The sequence below is a fragment of the Lissotriton vulgaris genome, chromosome 10 (assembly GCF_964263255.1).
Source record: "Lissotriton vulgaris chromosome 10, aLisVul1.2, whole genome shotgun sequence".
Classification (NCBI taxonomy): Eukaryota; Metazoa; Chordata; class Amphibia; order Caudata; family Salamandridae; genus Lissotriton; species Lissotriton vulgaris.
The window spans coordinates 1,045,961,289-1,045,982,265 of NC_141698.1; the positions used below are offsets into that span (position 1 = coordinate 1,045,961,289).

Here is a 20,977-nt window from a genome sequence, read left to right on the forward strand (position 1 = left end):
TTGCCCTCAAGTAGCCAGCGAACGGACGTTGTCCGCTTCGCGACCCTGGGACTCCCAAGATATTTGCGGAAGACACATGTTCTTTGTAAGTGTCTTTATGACGAGGGGGGTTGCTACTGTAAGGCAGATGGCGCCGCTCGAGGCTCATCTTGCAGCACGGACTTATTGTCTCAGCCGTGCATCTCATTAGGCACGTCCCTTTGATGCCTGTATCTCGTGTTTCCCGATACCTCCCCTTTTACACCCTTTCCGATCTCCCCACTGTCTCCGTCTTCCTCTGCACCTGTCCTTGTTCCTATTTCGATCTATTTTTCTGCTGATTGGAATTCGCTAATGGTGGGAAGATGGGTTTTTACAGTTGGGAACCGCCAAATGTTTCCGCACTTATGTTCCGGACCTCATGTGTCTCAAAGTGACCAAAGCGACCCCTCTGGGGGATAATGGTGGGAACCGGGTTGTAAACTTTTGTGTGTCATGTTGTCTTATGGGTAAAAACTGTATAAAAGGAGCGATCCACAGAACCAATTTGAAGCAGTCTCCCCAAGTTGCACGTGGTGTACTTGCCGTGACTTCTGTGTTCCCTGCAGTAAATAAACCTTGAATCTTTGACGTCGAAGGAAGTGTCCCGTGTCTCTGTGATTCGTACGCCGGAGCAGGTTACCCACGAAGGTTTCAGGTGTTGTGCCCTGGCACCGCTGGGTCTTAAAGAACCCAGTCCTTCAGTTGGCGCCCAACGTGGGGCTGCATCAGTGGTACCGGTCCAAGCCCGACGATCGTGAGGAACTTTGTGTGAAATCTCCGAGGGAAAGTGCACTCCGCTTCATCGATCCTGTTGTCGAAACAAGTGGCCCGAAGACTTTTCCCGCGAAGATTCCCGCCTCCTGACGGCTGCGACGGACTGCTGCCCTGACTGTAGACCTGTTTTGGCGCCTGGCGTAGACCTTGGTATAGCGAGACGACTGACGGGCCTTCCTGGTGACGCCATCGATCTTTGAGTTAAGTATTTGTGGGTCGCTCCCAGAGTTCTTGGTTGTTGACACTTTAGCGAGTGTTTTTGTTGTTGACGCTGTGTGAGTGTTTTTGTCGATGACACTTTGCTAGCGTACTTTGTTGTGTTGTTTGACGACTGCAGCCGCCAAAAACCGAGGGTTTTGTTCTTTGCTGGGACTTGGTAAATCCCGTAACCCTTGAAGTTTGTGAAACTCGGCTAGTGTGCAAGATGCCTGGTCGCAGTACTTTGTTTAGTTGTTTCAGACCTTGTGGTACGGATTCCCGACTGGAGGACTCGTGTCCGATACCTCCGGTTGGAACTCCCACGTATGAGCTCTACAGTAAACATGGGCTAGGCCCAATTACCTTTAACGATTACTGGATTAAATACACAAAGAAGGACGGCGACCTCCGTTGGCCACCTCATGGTAGCTTCGAGGCCCCGATCTTAGATAATCTAGAGATTAAATTGTTTGAAAGAAAGTCAGGGCCGGCCATGTTTGATGCCTTTCGGTTGTGGCGCAAAGAAGCCCGACAGAAAGAAATCAGACAGAATAAACGTACTCAGCGAGATAATGTTGCTACCATAGTGAAGAAAGCAGAGCAGTTCCAGCATGATAAGGAGGTTAAGGATAAGGAAGTGTTTGATAGACTACAGCGTATGACCGTAGATAAATGTTATCCTGCTTTGCCTATGGAGTCGGAAAAGAAGGAAGAGCCAGTTGAGGATCCTTTAATGTCCTATCTTATGAAGTCGCCACCTCCGTACGTACAGGGTACCGCAGCACCTGTGGTCCCTGCCGTACCTATTCTCCCGCCTATTCTTCTTCCGCCTGTTCCTCAACCTGCACCTGCCCTTCCGACTGTTCCTGCTCCTTTGCCTGTTGCTATCCCTACTGCTCCTCCGCTTCCACATACTCCTGCTCCCGCTGCTGCTCCTGCTACTGCTCCTGTTTTGTTAACTCCTACTGTTGCTACTGTTTCTACTCCTTCTCTTGTTAGTCCTGTATCGTATGCTTCTCCCTCTACTCGTTCTCGTACTACTCCTCTTGCGGCTAGCTTCTTTCATTCGCTTGGACCTGTTCATGGGTCCGCTGGTTCCGACGGTCCTCAGAGACGTAGTCAGCTTCCTGGAAACAGAGAACGCGTTGCGCTATATAATATGGCGATGGGTTGGATGGTAAATCCTCTTAGAAGTCCACCCCGTGTCGTACTCGATACATTTTGTCAATTCAATATACCAACCCAGAGATATGTGTTTAATGAAATGTGTAAGTTCCTTCATGATCAGATAGCGGCCGACGCGCCTGACGAGGTGCTGACCGCGTTGTCTGATCTACAGCTTCAGTTCGCAAATGGGCTGATAGTGGATACCAACGTTCGACGTGCTGTCGAGCGGTTGCTATCTCTTCGTCCCGCTCCGATACCTCATGCATTGTTCGTTGAGGATATTGAAAAACAATCAGACGAGTCTGGCCAATATCCCATGCGTGAAGTTCCGCCAGTGTGGATGCCGGGTAATCCTGGGGCAAACCCCCCGATCCCGCCATTCTTCCAGAGAGTATGGATACACCTCCCATGGAAAAGATCGGAAGTGTTACAGGTGAAGCAATCTTTGCCTGACCCTCGCAAAAATCCTGCAGGGTATTACAAAGAATTATCGCAGCTCGTAGATGCTACGGTAATGAAGCTAGCCGATATCGATATGTTGTTCGGCAATGTCGTACCACAACCGGTATGGGCTAAGATTCGGCAGGAAAATCATCCGAATGAATTAGGTGGTGATTGGGCTGCCATTGTGGCGGCGGATGGTTTACAAACTGGTGGAGCTAAACCTGAGCAGATGATTACTGCTCTTCCTCAAAGAATAATAGCATTAATGAAAACCCTTATGCCAGCTATGAGAGTAAATTGGGACAAATTGTCAGCTTGTAAGCAGAAAAAGGACGAAAGTGTCTCCGACTTCTTTACGAGGTTTGAGGAGGCATTCGTTGACCATAGTGGACAGGATATGGGTACTGAGGGTGGTCAAAGATTGTTTGTGGATAAATTTGTTTCGAATTTATTGCCCGATTTGAGCAATAAGTTAAAGAATTCGGAAAGCGCATGGGCCGTTTCTACCTCAGCTCAGATATTGGCTACGGCACAATACTATGAGAATAGAGAGAAAGAAGAGAATGACCGTGCTGATAAAAAGACGAAAGAGCTAAAAACTAAAGTATTGCTTCAGCAAGCGTATCCCCCACGTTCGAATCAGAATAATTCACAACAGAATAGATCGCAGCCGCAATCGAACAGATCCCAAACTCGTAATGACTCCTCCTCCCAAAGATCCTCGTTAGGGTACAATCAATGTGCTTATTGCAGACAAGAGGGTCATATTAAATTCAATTGTCCCGTTCTAAATGAACGTAACAGTGGTAACTCATCTAGAGGAGGTCGTGGTGGTTCGCAGCAGGCATCACGTGGTAGAGGTCGTGGTGCTCAGAATGATCGCTCAGATAACTCATCAAATTCCGATAATTGTTTTGATCAACGTGGATCGTCGCAAGGAAGATCTGCGCAGTATAATGTAGACGATTATTACGTCGATCAGGGAACTGGCGACAGTAATTACTAGGACAGCCAAAGACAAGGAGAGGGAGTGGTATCAGTTCCGGTTGATCAGAGAGGGCCTTACGTCGCAGTTGCTACATCGGGCGTCGTTGAGCCTTTTCTGTTGGACACTGGTGCAGCGAAAAGTTCTATCATGCATTCGAAGCTCCCTGGCGCACCTTTGTCTGGCTTAACAAATGTTTCCGTTGGATTCTCTGGCGCCCCCGTTAGCAATCCAGTTTCACGCCCTTTGCCCCTTAAAATTGGGCCACGTGAGCTAGAAGCTCCGTTGATTTTGACTACGGGTTGTGGTGAAAATCTTTTGGGCCTGGATTTGCTTAAACGTTTGTATGCAACTTTGTATTGTTCTCCTGCGGGTGTAAAGCTTACGTTAGGAGAGAGGGTTGTCTCTCCTATGTATTTGTCTCTCGATAAGCTTCCACCGGAATTGAGTTCTCTTCCTGCGTCTTTGTGGGCAACGGGTCCAAATGACGTGGGCCTACTTGATATCTCCCCTTATGTCGTACAGTTGAAATCTAATGTGCGACTGCCACGTATTCCCCAATATCGTATCTCCCTTGATGGTGAACGAGCACTGTTAGCGATCATCTATGATTTGATCGAGAAAGATGTTATTGAAGAAACTCGGGGAAACGTGTGCAACAGCCCCGTGCTGCCCATTCTTAAACGTACTGATCCTTCGAAACCCCCTGTTTATCGCTTTGTTATCGATTTACGGGAGGTGAATAAAATTGTAGTTCCTCAATTTCCCGTTGTGCCTGACATCACGGCGCTACTGACTCTGATTCCAGCTTCTGCATCATGGTTTTCGGTGATCGACTTGAAAAATGCGTTTTTCAGCATCCCGATTGCCGAGGAGAGCAGAGACCTTTTCGGTTTCTCTCTTGGTGGACGCAGCTTCCGGTTCAAACGCGCTCCTCAGGGCTACTGTGAAAGTCCATCTATTTACAGCCAAGCCTTGAAGGGTCAACTGGACGCATTCAGGTTGCCGGTTGGTGCAGCCTTGATCCAATACGTCGACGACTTATTGGTAGCTGCGGATACTAAGGACATTTGCAAAATTGCTACGGTGTCGTTGCTGCAACATCTCTGTGAGTTGAATCACAAGGTGTCCCCTTCTAAACTCCAATATTGTTGTCAAGAAGTAACCTATCTAGGTCACTTATTGTCAAAGGAGGGAAGGAGGTTGACCCCAGAGAGAATTGCAGCAATTGCGCGAATGGCTGTGCCAAAAACCCAAAGAGATGTGCGTGCCTTTCTAGGTATCACGTCATACTGCAGGCAATGGATTCCTAATTTTTCATTGCTAGCGAAACCATTGGTGGCTCTTACGTGCAAGGATGTTTCAACTCCTTTACCATGGACGGAAGAATGTCAGAAAAGTTTTTCTGAACTGCGTGATTCATTGTGTTCGGCTCCTGTGTTAGGTACTCCTGACTATAGCAAGCCGTTTACGTTATATGTTCACGAGAGAGAAGGTTGTGCTTGGAGTGTCTTAACGCAACCTTTTGGTGGTAAGCAACGTCCATGTGCATATTTTTCCTCGACCTTGGACCCGGTAGCTAGAGCATTGCCGAGTTGTTTACGAGCAACAGCGGCAGCTGCGGTCTCCATCCGACAATCAGCAGGATTGGTCATGGATAATATGCTTACGGTGATGGTTCCGCATGCAGTCGATACTCTTTTGAATCGTACGAAAACTCAGCACTTGACGAGTGCAAGGTTGTCTGGGTACGAGTTGACGCTGTTGGCAAGCCATATTCAAATAAAACGTTGTAATGTTCTGAACCCGGCAACTTTGTTACCAATTAGCACAGAGTCAGATGAAGTAGCAGAGCATGATTGCTACTTGAGGACTGAAGAAGAAACAAAAGGTCGAGTGGACCTTAAAAACACCCCATTGGAAGATCCGGATGGTTCATTGTATGTGGATGGGTCATGTTTTAAGTTGCCGAATGGCGATGTGACTACTGCTTATGCTGTTGTAACATTGAATACTGTTGTTGAGACTGCAAGATTAAATCAGAATTCTGCCCAAGCTGCAGAGCTGATTGCTCTTACTAGAGCATGTGTGTTAGCAAAAGGGAAACGTGTGAATGTGTTTACCGACAGCCAATACGCGTTTGGTGTCGCTCACAGTTTTGGACGATTGTGGAGAGAGAGAGGTTTCTTGACGTCGCATGGCACGAAGATTCAGCATGGCCAGCTTGTGAATGATCTTTTGGATGCACTGACGCTGCCTAAGCAAGTTGCGATTGTTAAATGTAGTGCGCATCGTAAGGTCACGGATGATGTTGGTCGTGGTAATGCGTTTGCGGATGAGATTGCCAAGGAGACTGCCCGGAACCTTAGCACTCGAATGTATGTGACGAGTTCGGTTAGGTGGCCTACAGAATCGAGTATGTGTGAGGACACTATCGAGAGTGTGAAAGCAATTCAGAATGAGGCCACCGAGACTGAAAAGATGAAGTGGAAAGAAAGTACGGGAAAGTTGGATGCGAATGGTTGTTGGATTGATTTGTCGGATCAGAAAAGATGGATGTTGCCTGATGCGTATGTGTTGGCCGTTGTGACAATGGCACATGGGTTAGCACATATTAGCGCGAAAGGTATTTGCAAATTGTTGTCCCCTGTATGGAAGAATGATGGTATTACGAAATGTGCTGAACGTCTGGTGAAGAATTTTATGGTGTGTATGATGTACAATCCTGGCAAAGGAACCCCAACTCCTCCTGGCAGTTTTGCTCCCCCTTCATGTCCCTTTGAGGTGAGTCAATTGGACTTCATCCATATGGAGCGATGCAATAACCTGAAATACGTTTTAGTTGTGGTTTGCGCATTCTCCCGATGGATCGAGGCCTATTCTCTCAAAGACAATACTGCTTTGTCTACCGCGAAAATCCTACTGAAGGAATATTTTCCTCGGTATGGAATGCCTAGAGTCGTGTGGTCAGATAACGGAAGTGAGTTTGTGGGTAGTGTGATGAAGAGTGTGTGTAAGGGCCTTGGAATTACTCAAAAATTCCACAGCGCCAATCCTCCCCAGTCAGCTGGATTGGTTGAAGGGTACAACGGCACCCTTAAACTAAAGTTAGCGAAGATTCAGGCTACGACTGGTCTTTCGTGGCCTGACGCTTTACCTTTGGCATTACTGTCAACTAGGGCGACTGTACACTCCCGAGTAGGGCTTAGCCCCTATGAAATAGTGTTCGGCCGTCCTGCGAATGTGTGGGGGGTTCCTAGGCCAGGAATGTTCTCTGATCTTGAGTACCCGATGTTGATCGATTATCTATATGACTTGACTGCTAAACTGAGGTTAATTCACCAACAGGTTTACGACGCATTGCCGACGCAGACGGAGGGTCCAGGCCACCAGCTCCAGCCCGGAGATTGGGTGGTGACGAGAAATTTTTCACGCAAGAATAACCTGGACCCGAGGTTTACTGGACCCTATCAAGTGCTCCTGGCCACGAGGACTGCCGTTCGTCTCGAGGGACGTAAGAATTGGGTGCATGCCACCCACACCAAAAGAGTCCCCATTCCTTTGCCGGCAGACCCGTGGGTAAGGAGAGGCATTGCGTCATCTGAAACAGAAAGATTGCCGGCGTTTGTGCCTTTTAGCGACGCACAGCCTGTTGGAGAATCCTCAGCGCAACAGAAAGACACTGTTGAACAATTAGCATCAAAAGACTCAAGACCAGAAAACTCAACTGATCAGCAGGACGCTGTCTCTTCAACGGATCCTTTGTTTGACGAGCAGACACGTCCTGGGAAAACCCGATATTTTTTGCGATCTCGCACTAAGGACAAATAAAAGATCCTGCTTTGTTGTATTGACAACTGCATTATCCCGTTTTCCGTGATCAGTTTTGAACATTCATATTACTGTGATTATTTTGTATATATATATATTGAGCCTCATTCCTTGTACTTTTTGCTTCCACAGCTGAGAGACTTTGTTTTTGCATATATACATATTGTGCATTAAAGGCCGTAGGGCCGCGCGCGTACTTCCTTCTGGATAGTAGGTCTTGACGCTAGGTTAAAGGCCGTCGGTTTCTGGGAACTCCTAGGGATTGACTATTGCTACACAGAACGAAGTGCGTCAAGAAACGTTGCGGACGGTCATAGGGAATGGCATTCTCGAAGCTGAATGATTTGGAGGGAGCTCAGGTTCACAGATTCAAGCTGCAGCAACTCAGTCGTACCAAATGTTTTATATTCCAACTGTTTGTATTGTTCTTGACTGCTTCTGCATTATTGGCGGGTGGGGTGTATTATACGATGTCCTACTTTTTACCTTCTGCTACACCTACTCCTACTCCTACTCCTAACCCTAAACTTACTTCTACTGTTTCTCCCCATTCCTTTCACATGTTACCGGAACACGAGCAGGCTAGACGTGTAGAATTCCGCAACAATTCCTTTATTCAGCTCCTTCATCAGCATCAATTAGTGGTTAACACTACTAATTGTTGGGTGTGTGGGTTGATGCCACATACTACGGATAAGGGAATTCCATATCTGGTGTTACCGTACAGCTCCCAAGGGTCAGCTCGAGCATTTCAAACAATGTTTCGAAGCGCACTGGGTTTCCACCCCATTCGAGAACCACGTTCCCCCTACTCTGGTCCTACCTCGTATCAAAAACCTTTGTCGATAGCAATAGAGGATTTAGATAGTGATATCTATGATCCCTCGCTTATTCCCGAAGAAGAGATACAAGCCTATAGGGTCCTAAGTAGAGGTGAATATAGTGCGTTCACTAGCGAAAAGCAGCTTAAAAGCTCGCCTCCAATATGGGTCGTACCCCACACTGGTAATTTTTGTCTCATGGGTCGTGCCCGAAGATCGCAAGCCCGACTTGGAGCGAGTGCTTGCACTGAAAATTACATTTTGCCGATGTTCTCGTCCCCTGTGTTTCTGGCTGCCAAGGGTACATACTTTATCTGTTATGATCGTGCATACGCATGGTTGCCCGCTGACTTCATGGGCTCATGCTTCATTGCAAATTTGTTGCCTCCGACGTTCACTGTAGATGCCGATTATCATAAGACTAGAGTTGTGCGAGGCGTAATTAGCGAAGAGGATACTGCCGGTCAAGAGGCAGGAGACTTTTTCAAGGGTTTCCTCCCGTTTTGGGGACCTATGGTTAATAGTAGGAACCTGAGACAGTTGACTCGAGTGGTAGAATCGACAGCTAATATTACTGCCAGTGCCCTTGGTAATATCACCACTGAACTTCAGGCGGAGAGACTTATGACGTTACAAAACCGTATGGTTTTAGATGTCATCTTAGCAGATCGGGGTGGGGTATGTAAGGTGATCCATTCGAGCTGCTGCATTTTCATTCCAGATAACGCTCCAACTGTCTATCAAGCCATCTCGAGGTTGCATAAGATCTCCGAATCCATACACGTGGATGTAGGGGATTGGACGCTACTTGGATGGTTTTGGGGCCTGATGTCGACTTGGGGTTGGAAGATTCTGATGATCATCGGAGTCGTTGTAGTGTTCCTGTTCACGTGTTGCCTTTGTGTGCAGTGTGGTCCTGCCTTATGTGGCCTCTGTGCTACAACGTGTATGAGACACCCACCTGTTACCAAGGGGACTCGGTTGGACAGAGCTATGCTACAGCAACATCTCGATGGTCTGATGAATATTGAATATGATTCCGACTAGTGCTTGCCTACATGAGGGCAAAAGGAGCGTCTGAGGTTCCGTGACAATTGTAAGTGGTGTTTTCGACTCGCACGAATATGGTCGAGTCTGGTATCTATGAACCGCAAATGACGAGTTTAGTAAGTGTGCGCAGTTTCGCTGTGCTAACTTTAACCGTTCGTTTGTTATGTGGGTTTTTGGTCTGTACCCACGGGTTCCATCTTAGATACGGCATCCATTTTGTCTCTTGCCCTCAAGTAGCCAGCGAACGGACGTTGTCCGCTTCGCGACCCTGGGACTCCCAAGATATTTGCGGAAGACACATGTTCTTTGTAAGTGTCTTTATGACGAGGGGGGTTGCTACTGTAAGGCAGATGGCGCCGCTCGAGGCTCATCTTGCAGCACGGACTTATTGTCTCAGCCGTGCATCTCATTAGGCACGTCCCTTTGATGCCTGTATCTCGTGTTTCCCGATACCTCCCCTTTTACACCCTTTCCGATCTCCCCACTGTCTCCGTCTTCCTCTGCACCTGTCCTTGTTCCTATTTCGATCTATTTTTCTGCTGATTGGAATTCGCTAATGGTGGGAAGATGGGTTTTTACAGTTGGGAACCGCCAAATGTTTCCGCACTTATGTTCCGGACCTCATGTGTCTCAAAGTGACCAAAGCGACCCCTCTGGGGGATAATGGTGGGAACCGGGTTGTAAACTTTTGTGTGTCATGTTGTCTTATGGGTAAAAACTGTATAAAAGGAGCGATCCACAGAACCAATTTGAAGCAGTCTCCCCAAGTTGCACGTGGTGTACTTGCCGTGACTTCTGTGTTCCCTGCAGTAAATAAACCTTGAATCTTTGACGTCGAAGGAAGTGTCCCGTGTCTCTGTGATTCGTACGCCGGAGCAGGTTACCCACGAAGGTTTCAGGTGTTGTGCCCTGGCACCGCTGGGTCTTAAAGAACCCAGTCCTTCACCCCACTGTTTGTCAAGGATAGTTTTTTTAAATATAGAAAGCTATTTTAAAGATATGTCTTAACTAAAGTAACACCTCACCTGAATTGCTTGGCGTCCCTGCTGAGCATCTGCAAGCAGTTGAATGGTAAGGGCTCGCGAGTTCTGGAGCGCTTCTTGGAGGTAGATAAAACTGTGACCAGCATGCCGTCCCATGGAGCACTCTCGACAAATGGGGACTGAGCAGGTGTCGCAGTAGAAATGCAGCATCTGGAAAACAAGAGGAAGCTAAACAGATGAAGTTAACCAAAAGGTACTGTGAGAAAAGTACAGTTAAAGAGCAAACTACAACAAGAGTGAACAACAGAGAGTATCTTTTAAAATGCATTTGAAAGACATCCTGCTGAAGAGCATGCAAAACAAAAACGCACATGGAATTTTCTGATAGAAGGGGAGACGGATCTGTGAAAGGATTCACAGAATTGCATTGAGGTATTGCAGAGGTTGTGCCCCCAGCATGCCAAAGAAAGTTCCAACTTCAAGTTCTCAACATGCCAAAGAACCGATTCCACATTCATGCCAATACTGTTTAATGTAAATTAACACTGTGAAATCATAATCTGTAGTTGTTGCATTCCATATCTCGAACACAGTCATTGCTGAGAGTATTAAAATAATTAAAATGGCAACCTACTAACAACACATCCTAGTTTGGAACCTAACCCATGCAGATCCTGCCGCTCAAGACGGTCTATTGTCATGAACCATTCACAGAGGCCACTCATAAATGGTGTACAAATCTCCCCATCCGAATCCACCCTTTTCACATGCAGCATTACAATCTTTGAGGATTGAAGGTGCTTCATTGGCCTTTGAAGCCAATAACCACTCTGTAGATGAGTTACGCTGCTTTGGAGATCAAGCAATCCATGCTATACAAAAGCAACATTTTTTAGAGAGAATGACTGGAAAATAGTTCAAGCCAGCTACATATCTGTACAGTTCCATTTTATAGACAAAATAATTGTGTGGAGAGAAGAAAATGAGGCTTTCCATTAAGCTGAAATAAAACTACAATTCCACTTCTCGGGTTACAAAATAGGGTATTTGTATACTTTTATAATTCCTCTAATCATTAAAAATATTTTTGCCCAAGTACAAAATATTCTGATGATGCCCACTGGCCTAAAAAAAAAATCATATAGGTTCATAAACTGTTAAATTGCCAAACTTAGGAACAGCTCAAATTATGACCAACGAAAAACCAAAGGTGGTGATGGACGGAGCGTTGACAAAACAAAAACTCACCCCCAGTCAACTGATCTGGGTTTAATCCATCACCGTTCATTAGCTCACTCCGCCACCCCAGTTCAGACGTGGCCATATGCAAATCAGTCTGACCCTGTGCCTCATGGGAACAGTCCAGCCCTAACTGCCAAGCCATATCTTCCCAGGACCGGTTTCTGGCATTACAGCCGTCTTAAGCCAGGCTTGCTTGACTCCAGTGGCAAAGTGAGCAAGGGACTCACATCTGAGCATACCCTGCCAACTTAGTGCGAACAAAGAAAAAGCAAAGGTGGTGATAGACTGAGAGTTGACAATACAAACACTCACCCCCAGTCAACTGATCTGGGTTTAATCCATCACCGTTCTTTAGCTCACTCCGCTACCCCAGTTCAGACATGGCCATATGCAAATCAGTCTCAAAACTCTAAACCATCTGGTGACTGCTGAACTATTCTGAATTAAGGTTTTGCTAGTGCCAGCCCAGGTCTCGATCTGTGTACCTACAAAAATACCATTTGGTGGGGTGGGAATGTTATCTGCATGGTAAACTAGCATGTAGCTTGGCCCCAAGTGCCCAACAATTTGTGAATCTTGTATCCTGAATTTTGTTTTGGCCCTCGTGTCACACTAATTTAACATCAGAGCAGAGGCCTAGACTAGTCCTTGACAATGGTAACTCCGAAACGTGTACAGTGACCTGGAGGGAAGCATCATCCATACCTTCATAGTGGATGGAGGACTGCTGTCCTTTTCCTGGGTTGCACACAAAGCTGTGATGACAGAGTACTGCGTTTTCTGAATCCTTAAAGCAACCACACCGTTTGAGTCAATAACACCACACACACACACACACACACACACCCCAACCCACAAACACACACACCCCAACCCACAAACACACACCCCCCAACCCACAAACACACACACACCCCAACCCCCACACACACACACACCCCAACCCCCACACACACCCCAACCCCCACACACACCCCAACCTACCCACGCACCACAACCCCCACACACACCAACCCACCCACCCCTGCAAACCAACCAACCCACAAACCCACCCACACACGCCAACCAACCCACAACAACCAGCCCACCCACACGCCAACCAACCCACAACAACCAGCCCACCCACATACCAACCAACCCACTCGCCAACTAACATGCCAACCAACCCACCTACACATCAACCAACCCACACACACATCAACCAACACCGACACACACACACACACACCAAAAACACACCAACACACAGCCTCCCCCAGAATATTAAAGCCAGTTGGATCCATTTTGAATGCCCTTGGTTTGGCATGGCACAAGAAAAGGGGATGACAACAGCTTCCACAGACAGCAAAAGTGTACCGTGTGCGTTATTGTGACTGGAGGGTCAGGATCCAGACACTGAAGTAAGTACGATGGAGACTATGCGGTTTACCATTTAGACTTAAGGGGCTGATCACTGCCATTTGATTGATGGTGGGAGTGAGGACTGACTGCAGTTTCTGTTTTTACAGACGAGAACGTATCTAAGTTAGGCCTGCCCTTTTGTCTGCTCCAATTGCTGCTTCTGGAAGGCTAAAGATAGCCAGGTGATAAGCATGTGAATCCAGAAGAGATTTCACACTGAAAAGCCTCACACTCCATCATGCCCATGTTGCGCGTGATCCAGCTTAGAGGTACCACTTTCAGCAAAAGCGGAGTCCGGACAGTAGCCTGAAAAGGATATCTGAAAGGAGCACCACCCAAACCGGTTCTTTAGTTAGATAAGAGTCCAGGGATCCAGATTCCTTGCCTAGCAAAAGTATCTAAAAGTGGAATCAGCTGCGAGGCCATGGCTGGTGCTTGTCTAACAATCAGATTCCCAGAAGTGATGGGGCATCACCTGAATAGGACCACTTGCTAGAAGAGCTGTATGACTAACCTGAAGGACCTAGAAGCCCGCATGCTCAAGAGGGAAGGGGTCTGCCTGACATTGCAAAAGGAGAGTGTTAGAAATGGGATCCCTGGCTGGCCAGGGCTTGCGCCAAAGTCAGTCAGAGACCACCACTCCTAAGTGAGGGCAAGGGAGTTACACGCCAAGATAACCCCTGCTCACCCTCTAGGTAACGTGGCGCGAGCAGCAAGGCTAAACTTGGAGGCGATGTGAGTTAAGTATTTGCACACGCACACCAGCAACAACACCCAAGGCCCACCACAAAGGAAACTCCACACAAGATTATATATAAAAATAGCCTTTGTATTACACCAAAGCACATTAGATAAAACACACACTTTACAATGTGCCAACAGGCACGGGCAGAATTTACAAGGAATGTACAAGACAGGGCCACCTGGACCACTGTCAGGAATCAGCACTTTTAGAACTTAGGATATAAATCACTGTAGCACAAAAATAGAACATAAAGTACACAACCAGTAACTACTGGTAAATGACCTCACTAGCACCACCTGTACTAGGAGAAAAACCACCTAAGTATTACAATACCTGTAGGGGTGTAAGCACATAACACATGATGCATAACATACATTCAGAGGTGTAGGAGAAAACACATGACGCCTAAACACATTCAGAGGTGCAGATAACACATGATGCATTAAATACATTCAGCGGTGTAAGGGCAAGGCACATGATGCATAAAAACATTCAGCAGTGTAGAACAAGAACAATTGCGCACAAATCACCTTTAGGCAGGAACACCAGAACTGTCCCAAATGTCAGGGGCCTAAACGTGGCAGTTGCCCACAAAGTGCTGGGCAACTGGTGAAAATGGTGGGGACAACGTTGGAGCCTTCCAGGCCCTGAACAAATAAAATGTCCCCCGAGCCTCTCAGGGCTCTACACAAATGACTGGCCCTCCTGAGCCTCTCAGGGCTCGTAAAACCACTGTGCCCCCTTGAGCCTCTGTGGCTCGCCAAACAGAGAAATGCCGCCTGGAGCCCTCGTGGCTCTGAGAGCAACTGTGGCGCCTTACTGTGGGAGTCCCCCCCTCTGGGGGACTTGAGAACACTGGCCCGTCATTGGAGTCCCTCTGGGACTCTACACCAGGATCTGCCCCCGGCGTACTGGAGCCTCGACAGGCTCAACAACAGGTAAGGCCCCCACGAGCCTTTCACTAGGGGGGAGGGGCGGGCACCGGCAATGTGGCCCGACGCCCCCTCCCTGCACGGGCACTCACCGGTCTCGGGACGCTGCAGCTCTCCGCTCTGGGGCTGCTCCTCGGCTTGGTGCGGCGGGCGGCTCTGCACGAGAGCTCCCGCTCCTCGGGGGCTCTCTCTCCTGCAGGCCGGTCACCACGGGGCTCTCCCTCACTCCTGGGAGCCCCGTGGAAGGTGCCGGCTGCGGGCAAATTCTCTCACCGGAGCGCGGGGTGGCCTCCCGTCCGCTTCCGGTTGTCTCTATGTCCTGCCCCTGGTCTGCCTGACTTCCGGGTCGCGGCTGCGGGGGCGGGACTTCCGTTCGGGCCGCGTTCGGATTGGCCGGCCGGCCAGCCACTTCCGGGTCGTCGCGGGCAGCGCGGCGGCCCGTTTCAGGCACTCGTAGGCTGGGGATCAATTTACCGAGGGGTGGGCTCCCTCGAGGTAAAATCTAAAAACAGCGGCAAATCACCGGGGCAATGCCGGGTGGGCACCGGCTTTCTTAAATAAATATTCCAATCGAGGTGGGCACTCGATCTGGCAACCACGAGCAGGGTGGGTACTTGCACAGCAATTGGCGCGCTCCCAAGCGCTACAAGCCAAATAAAGCGCTCTTAAGCGCTAGAAGCAAAACAAAGCGCTCCCAGGTGCCAGGGGCAAGGCAAAGTGCTCCCAGGCGCTGGAAGCCAGCAAAGTCCAGGAAAAGTCCTTCAGCAAGGCAGGGGGGCAAGGCTGGGCCCAGAGTCAGCTCACTGGGTCTCCAGGCAGGGAGACAGTCAAAGTGGCGGTCCTCTGGCCCAGCAACAGCAGCATCCCCCTCAGGCAGGATCCTGGAAGAGAACAACTTCTGTGGGGACACAGCCCCATTTTTATACACATAATTCCTTTGTCTGTAGGTGCAGGGTGGGGGGAAAACCAGTTGCAGCTGGTTTTGGAGTACCCATGATAGCTCAACCACCCATTTCATTCACTGGCAGGGCTAGGGTCATCAGTCGCACCACAGGGGGCGGAGCCAGCATTGTGTGGGGAAAGTCCAGGCCCATCAGGGACCAGGTGCAGCCCTCCCCAGCCATCAACATGCTAATCTCACACTCACCACCGGGCAGACCCATGCAGCCTTCCTGGAGCCAGGCTCACCAGCCAGCTCCAGCCAATCACACGCCAGGCATATTTTACATTAATATGCCAAGTCCTAGAAGTGGCATTTCCGCACAAGACACAATCATGTCACATACATCATTGCGAAGCATTCACTCTCACGAGTTCGCACATATCAAATTCGAACCTGTACACCCCACGCATCAGGAACTACCAGGGACACATACATTCCCCATGCATTCCTACGGGAGGGCAGGCCTATCTCATCACATGCACTCAGAGTGCGCATGCACTTTCCACTGGGACACAGTGAAAGTGCGCAGAACCCAAAAATCACCATCACCAGGTCACCACTACAAGCAAAAACTCTAGGGGTGAACCTGCCAGAAGGGCCAAGTCCAACAGAGAGACTGTCCAGGAGGAGAAGCCCACCACGCTCCTAGCCTGGACAATACCAAATGAAAGCGGGTTTCCTGAAAACCCTTGGGGTGACCTATGCTGCAAATGTGTCCCTGGGACTGCTCCCTGAAGACTACTCAAGATCAATCATCTGAGTTCCTCCTGATGGCTGCTGTGGGCTGCAATATAGTGAGCATCCACAGACTGTCTGATGTCACAACGCTGCCAAGGAAGAGCAGTTTATCCTGAAAAGGCTGCAACTGCCATGGTCACACACCTGAAGACGCATCAATTTGAAGGAAGGTCACAACTATCTGACCATTCTGCTTAGCCATACAACTGTTGACGAGCAGTTCGTAATTAACTTTGTCCCATATTTCTCCAAATTGTTGGGTTCTGTAGTTGTATTGAATATCCCCATCCTGTAAATCCGCAATTTACCGCATTCTCAGTCTTACTTTAATGTGATGTGCTGATATCAGTTAACGTCATCCCAGCTTCATATTTCAGCTGCAGACTGATATATCTCTGTATGTAGAGTTTTAGCAAATGCCTTGAAGCTTCTTTATGCTGGGACTCTACAAGTTTCGCGAATAATAAATAATAAATAAGAATAGCATCTTCAACACTTCTCACCTTCTTCACTGCCCCAAAGTGAGCATCAGCACCAGTCCCTATTTCACCATTTTGTAAAGCTACATTCCCTGCATTCCATGTGCCGCTATAAGCATGTGCTATTCATCAGTTGCAAGTCAAATTCCAGAGATGACTACATTATATAGTTCACCGAATAGTACATCGAAAGGCAAGGGAAAAGCCAACAGCAGTATGTGTACATTGGGTAGATCACCAGGCGCACAACACCATGCCCATAAAAATATTCTAATGCAGCCAATTGGAAAATACTATTCGCATCCCAGGTACTAACATACTACTCAGAGTAAACACAAAGTACAACTGTGGAAAAAAACTCCGACGCTAACGGACAACAACCTCCCAGTCCAGACTTGCGTCCCGACCCTACAGCTCCACTCCCATCTCTCTCTGGTCCCAAACCGGGTTGATTACTGATTTACAAGCTTGTCCAAAGTGCGAAGAGACGGACGCCCCCACATTCACTTGGTGAGGTTGCCCTAAATGCATGCTTCTGCAATTGATTGCTTCGGAGACACTTGTCAAGGGTAGCCAATTTTAGGGGACAATGAGTAAACTAAGGAAATGCAGTTCTCATCGTTATGTTGTTTTGGAAGTCAGTTTTTGGACAAATTCCTTCACTACCCACCTCAAATTGGAGGATGTAGGTGAAATTTGGAGTGAATCTTTGGAATAGTTTTTTTTGGTATAAAATATACAAAGGACAAAGGAAGATTGGAGTGGCTGCTGGACGGCTCCTTAGATTTAAACAAAAACACAGTATTTACATTTTTTTTAAGGAAAAGGTAGGTAGATAAATGAGAAAGCTATCGATAATGGGAAGAACATGCACCACTTTAGCAGGGCTTGAAAAGAAAGAAAAAAAAGTCCACTCAATGTCGAGCAAGATTAAATATGGACGAGCTATTTTAGGGATTAACAGAGAGGTGACAACGGGTGTTCAGCTTACTCAGCAAACTGAATAAGAAATAACAATGCTTTTAAATATTGTTATCTTGCAGCATTTTCTCAGCTTTCAGAAACAGAGGTCAAAAGTCAGTTTGTTTTCTGTGACTGAAATTAAAGGATTTTGTAACGTGAACTGCGTTAGGATTGCACTGTGCAAAACATGTGAAATGAAAGGCTGTAAGATGCCAGGTTTCTTCCTTTTTCTCCAACACAGCACTGAAATTGCTAATAAGTGAACGGTTCAAACATTTCAAATATGCTTCATCAATTATGAAGACACACTTTTGTAAATTGATATTGAGAGAAAAAAATATATATATATACATGTTTATAGGATCAGTACAAATTAGAATGGTTTGCTTGGTGATGTGCAACTTTTAGGTATTCTTGCTGAATGCCGATTTCCAAACATTGTTTGTGCACTGTGTATCTTTATCAATAAAAAAACACGTTAGTGGGAAACCTTTAGTGGCCATTTCAATGGAGAATATGCTATCTGTAATGACAGTGCATTCCTACAGCATGCTTTGTTTTAGTAAAATATTTGTGATAAGAGTTTTAAATTATTACTATTCCTGCCCAGATGACAATGCTATTATCAAGTCAACCACAAGGTCCAGCTAGTCAACAGCCTGACGCACCCCTTGCCCAGGATGCGCAAAACATTGTGCTCTAACAGGGATATGAGCAAATGCTAGCTCATTCGATCGGGCCCTTTGTTTCAGTGACTGTACATTCCGCCCCAGGTTCACAGCCTGTTCGAACAATCTTTCTGGGGGATCAGGGCACTCGGTTCACTATGCTCCAATTGTATCAACTGCAGAGTTCCCTACTCGTTTCGACTCTTAGAGTAGCAAGACAGGGCAGTCCAACGCTTACTCAAAGAGATGAGGTGCGGTTAGACAATCAGAATACAGCACACATTGTACTGCCAGCTGATGAACTCATTGTCCAGTCAGTGCTTTACTTTTTATAAAAGAAAAGCACTTTATTACACCCAGGAGTATTATATAACACATAAAATTAGGACAAACAGTGAAAACCAGATGTCTCTACAACCCTCTGGGCCAGAGTTCTGACGCTAGACAGTATTATATTGCCTAGATGCTAAGCACTATAAAAACACAGTTAACATAAAACAGTACAATTAGCATTGTCTTTTACAGACCATGTTGCACAGGGTTGTTCTCATTCGACGTATTCTTATTATTAAAGTTTTTTAAAATTGAACAAAGAAAATCCTGATAGTGTGTTATTGCAACATATTTTTGTAGGGGAGACATAAATTAATGGGAAATATGCAGAAGAGGAGGAGGATAATTGAACAGGGGCTGGTCAACTTTCTCTGGATCCGGCGCAGCAACGTAGTGGAGGATTAGGCCAAAATGAGTGTGCCTACTGCTTACAGGAAGGGTCATTGAAAGGATGAAATCCCTAATTTACAGGGTCAAACAACGGTGGCGAGAGGAAGGGGTAATTCATTTACAAGGAGAAGTGGTAAGGGTCTAAGAAAAGGTTTTTAGTAGGTTATAGAAAAGGGCGCAAAGCTGGGTATTGACAATATTAATTCGTAGTTTATGGCGAATGTGAGGTGCAACATTGGGTGAGAGGATAAGCCCTAGAACCCCTCAATGTAGTGTCAGTCAAGACTGACACTAAATACAGTAATTTTCAAGAACCTATGCACACTCTAATCAATGAAACAAAACGGTCAGTGTAGACATGTTAGTACAATAGGAGACAAAGCGTTAGATTGCAAATAGGTAATCCGTATTCTTGGAATCAATCTTGAACAAGCATTTGCAATGCAATAGGTCTCGCATTAGGAAAGTTTGAGCTATTGGTATTGTAAATGACAAATATTTTATTTATGTGTTGGTTTTGAAAATTGCGAAATTAATAGCTTTGTCATTTACAATGCCAATAGTTTTAACTTTCGCAAACGTGACACCTATAGCATTTGTAATGCATTATGTATTGTATTTACATGACTTAGATGTATTAATATTACAAATAACAATGGCTTTCATTTTTTTAAAATAATTAATACTTAAATAAAAGTTATTGAAATTTATAATGGCAATAGCTTAAACTTTTGTAAATAACTTTTGGGAAGATTATGTTCAGTGTATTTTATTGTGATGAAAATCCAAGAACAGCAGTGAAATATTAACAATTTTTTGTGACATTTGTAAGAAAGCTTTGAAACATTGACAGAAAACATATTAGAACCAGTTGTTGTTGAATGGTTGCACAGAGTGATGCTGTGGCGTTCAGTGGTGCTGTGTGATGCTGTGGTCTTCAAAGGCGCTGAGTGATGCTGTGGTCTTCAGTGGTGCTGAGTGACGCTGTGGCCTTCAGTGGTGCTGATTGATACTGTGGCAATCAGTGGTGCTGAGGGATGCCGTTGCATTCAGTGGTGCTGAGTGATGCTGTGGCATTCAGTAGTGCTGTGGCATTGAGTGGTGCTGAGTGATGCTGTGGCCTTCAGTGGTGCTGATTGATACTGTGGCAATCAGTGGTGCTGAGGGATGCCGTTGCATTCAGTGGTGCTGAGTGATGCTGTGGCATTGAGTGATGCTGTGGCATTGAGTGATGCTGTGGCATTGAGTGATGCTGTGGCATTGAGTGATGCTGTGGCATTGAGTGATGCTGTGGCATTGAGTGATGCTGTGGCATTGAGTGATGCTGTGGCATTGAGTGATGCTGTGGCATTGAGTGGTGCTGTGGCATTGAGTGGTGCTGTGGCATTGAGTGGTGCTGTGGCATTGAGTGGTGCTGTGGCGTTGAGTGGTGCTGTGGCGTTGAGTGGTGCTGTGGCGTTGAGGGGTGCTGTCGCGTTGAGGGGTGCTGTCGCGTTGAGGGGTGCTGTGGCGTTGAGGGGTGCTGTGGCGTTGAGGGGTGCTGTGGCGTTGAGGGGTGCTGTGGAGTTGTGCTGTAGTGTTTGGTGGTGCTGTGGTGTTGAGTGGTTCTGTGTGGTGCTGTGGTGTCGAGTGGTGCTGTGGTGTCGAGTGGTGCTGTGGTGTCGAGTGGTGCTGTGGTGTCGAGTGGTGCTGTGGTGTCGAGTGGTGCTGTGGCCTTGAGTGGTGCTGTGGCCTTGAGTGGTGCTGTGGCCTTGAGTGGTGCTGTGGCCTTGAGTGGTGCTGTGGCCTTGAGTGGTGCTGTGGCCTTGAGTGGTGCTGTGGCCTTGAGTGGTGCTGTGGCCTTGAGTGGTGCTGTGGCCTTGAGTGGTG

At 47.1% G+C, this 20,977-nt stretch overlaps 1 protein-coding gene across 1 annotated transcript in view; it reads right to left on the reverse strand.

The window, feature by feature from the left end:
- TRIM71 (tripartite motif containing 71) overlaps positions 1 to 20,977 on the reverse strand; it is a 385,784-nt gene that overhangs the window by 152,348 nt on the left and 212,459 nt on the right. Inside the window, exon 2 of the mRNA XM_086942098.1 lies at positions 10,317 to 10,484. Coding sequence (XP_086798224.1) covers positions 10,317 to 10,484 — 168 coding nt within the window. The remainder of the gene's footprint in view (positions 1 to 10,316; positions 10,485 to 20,977) is intronic.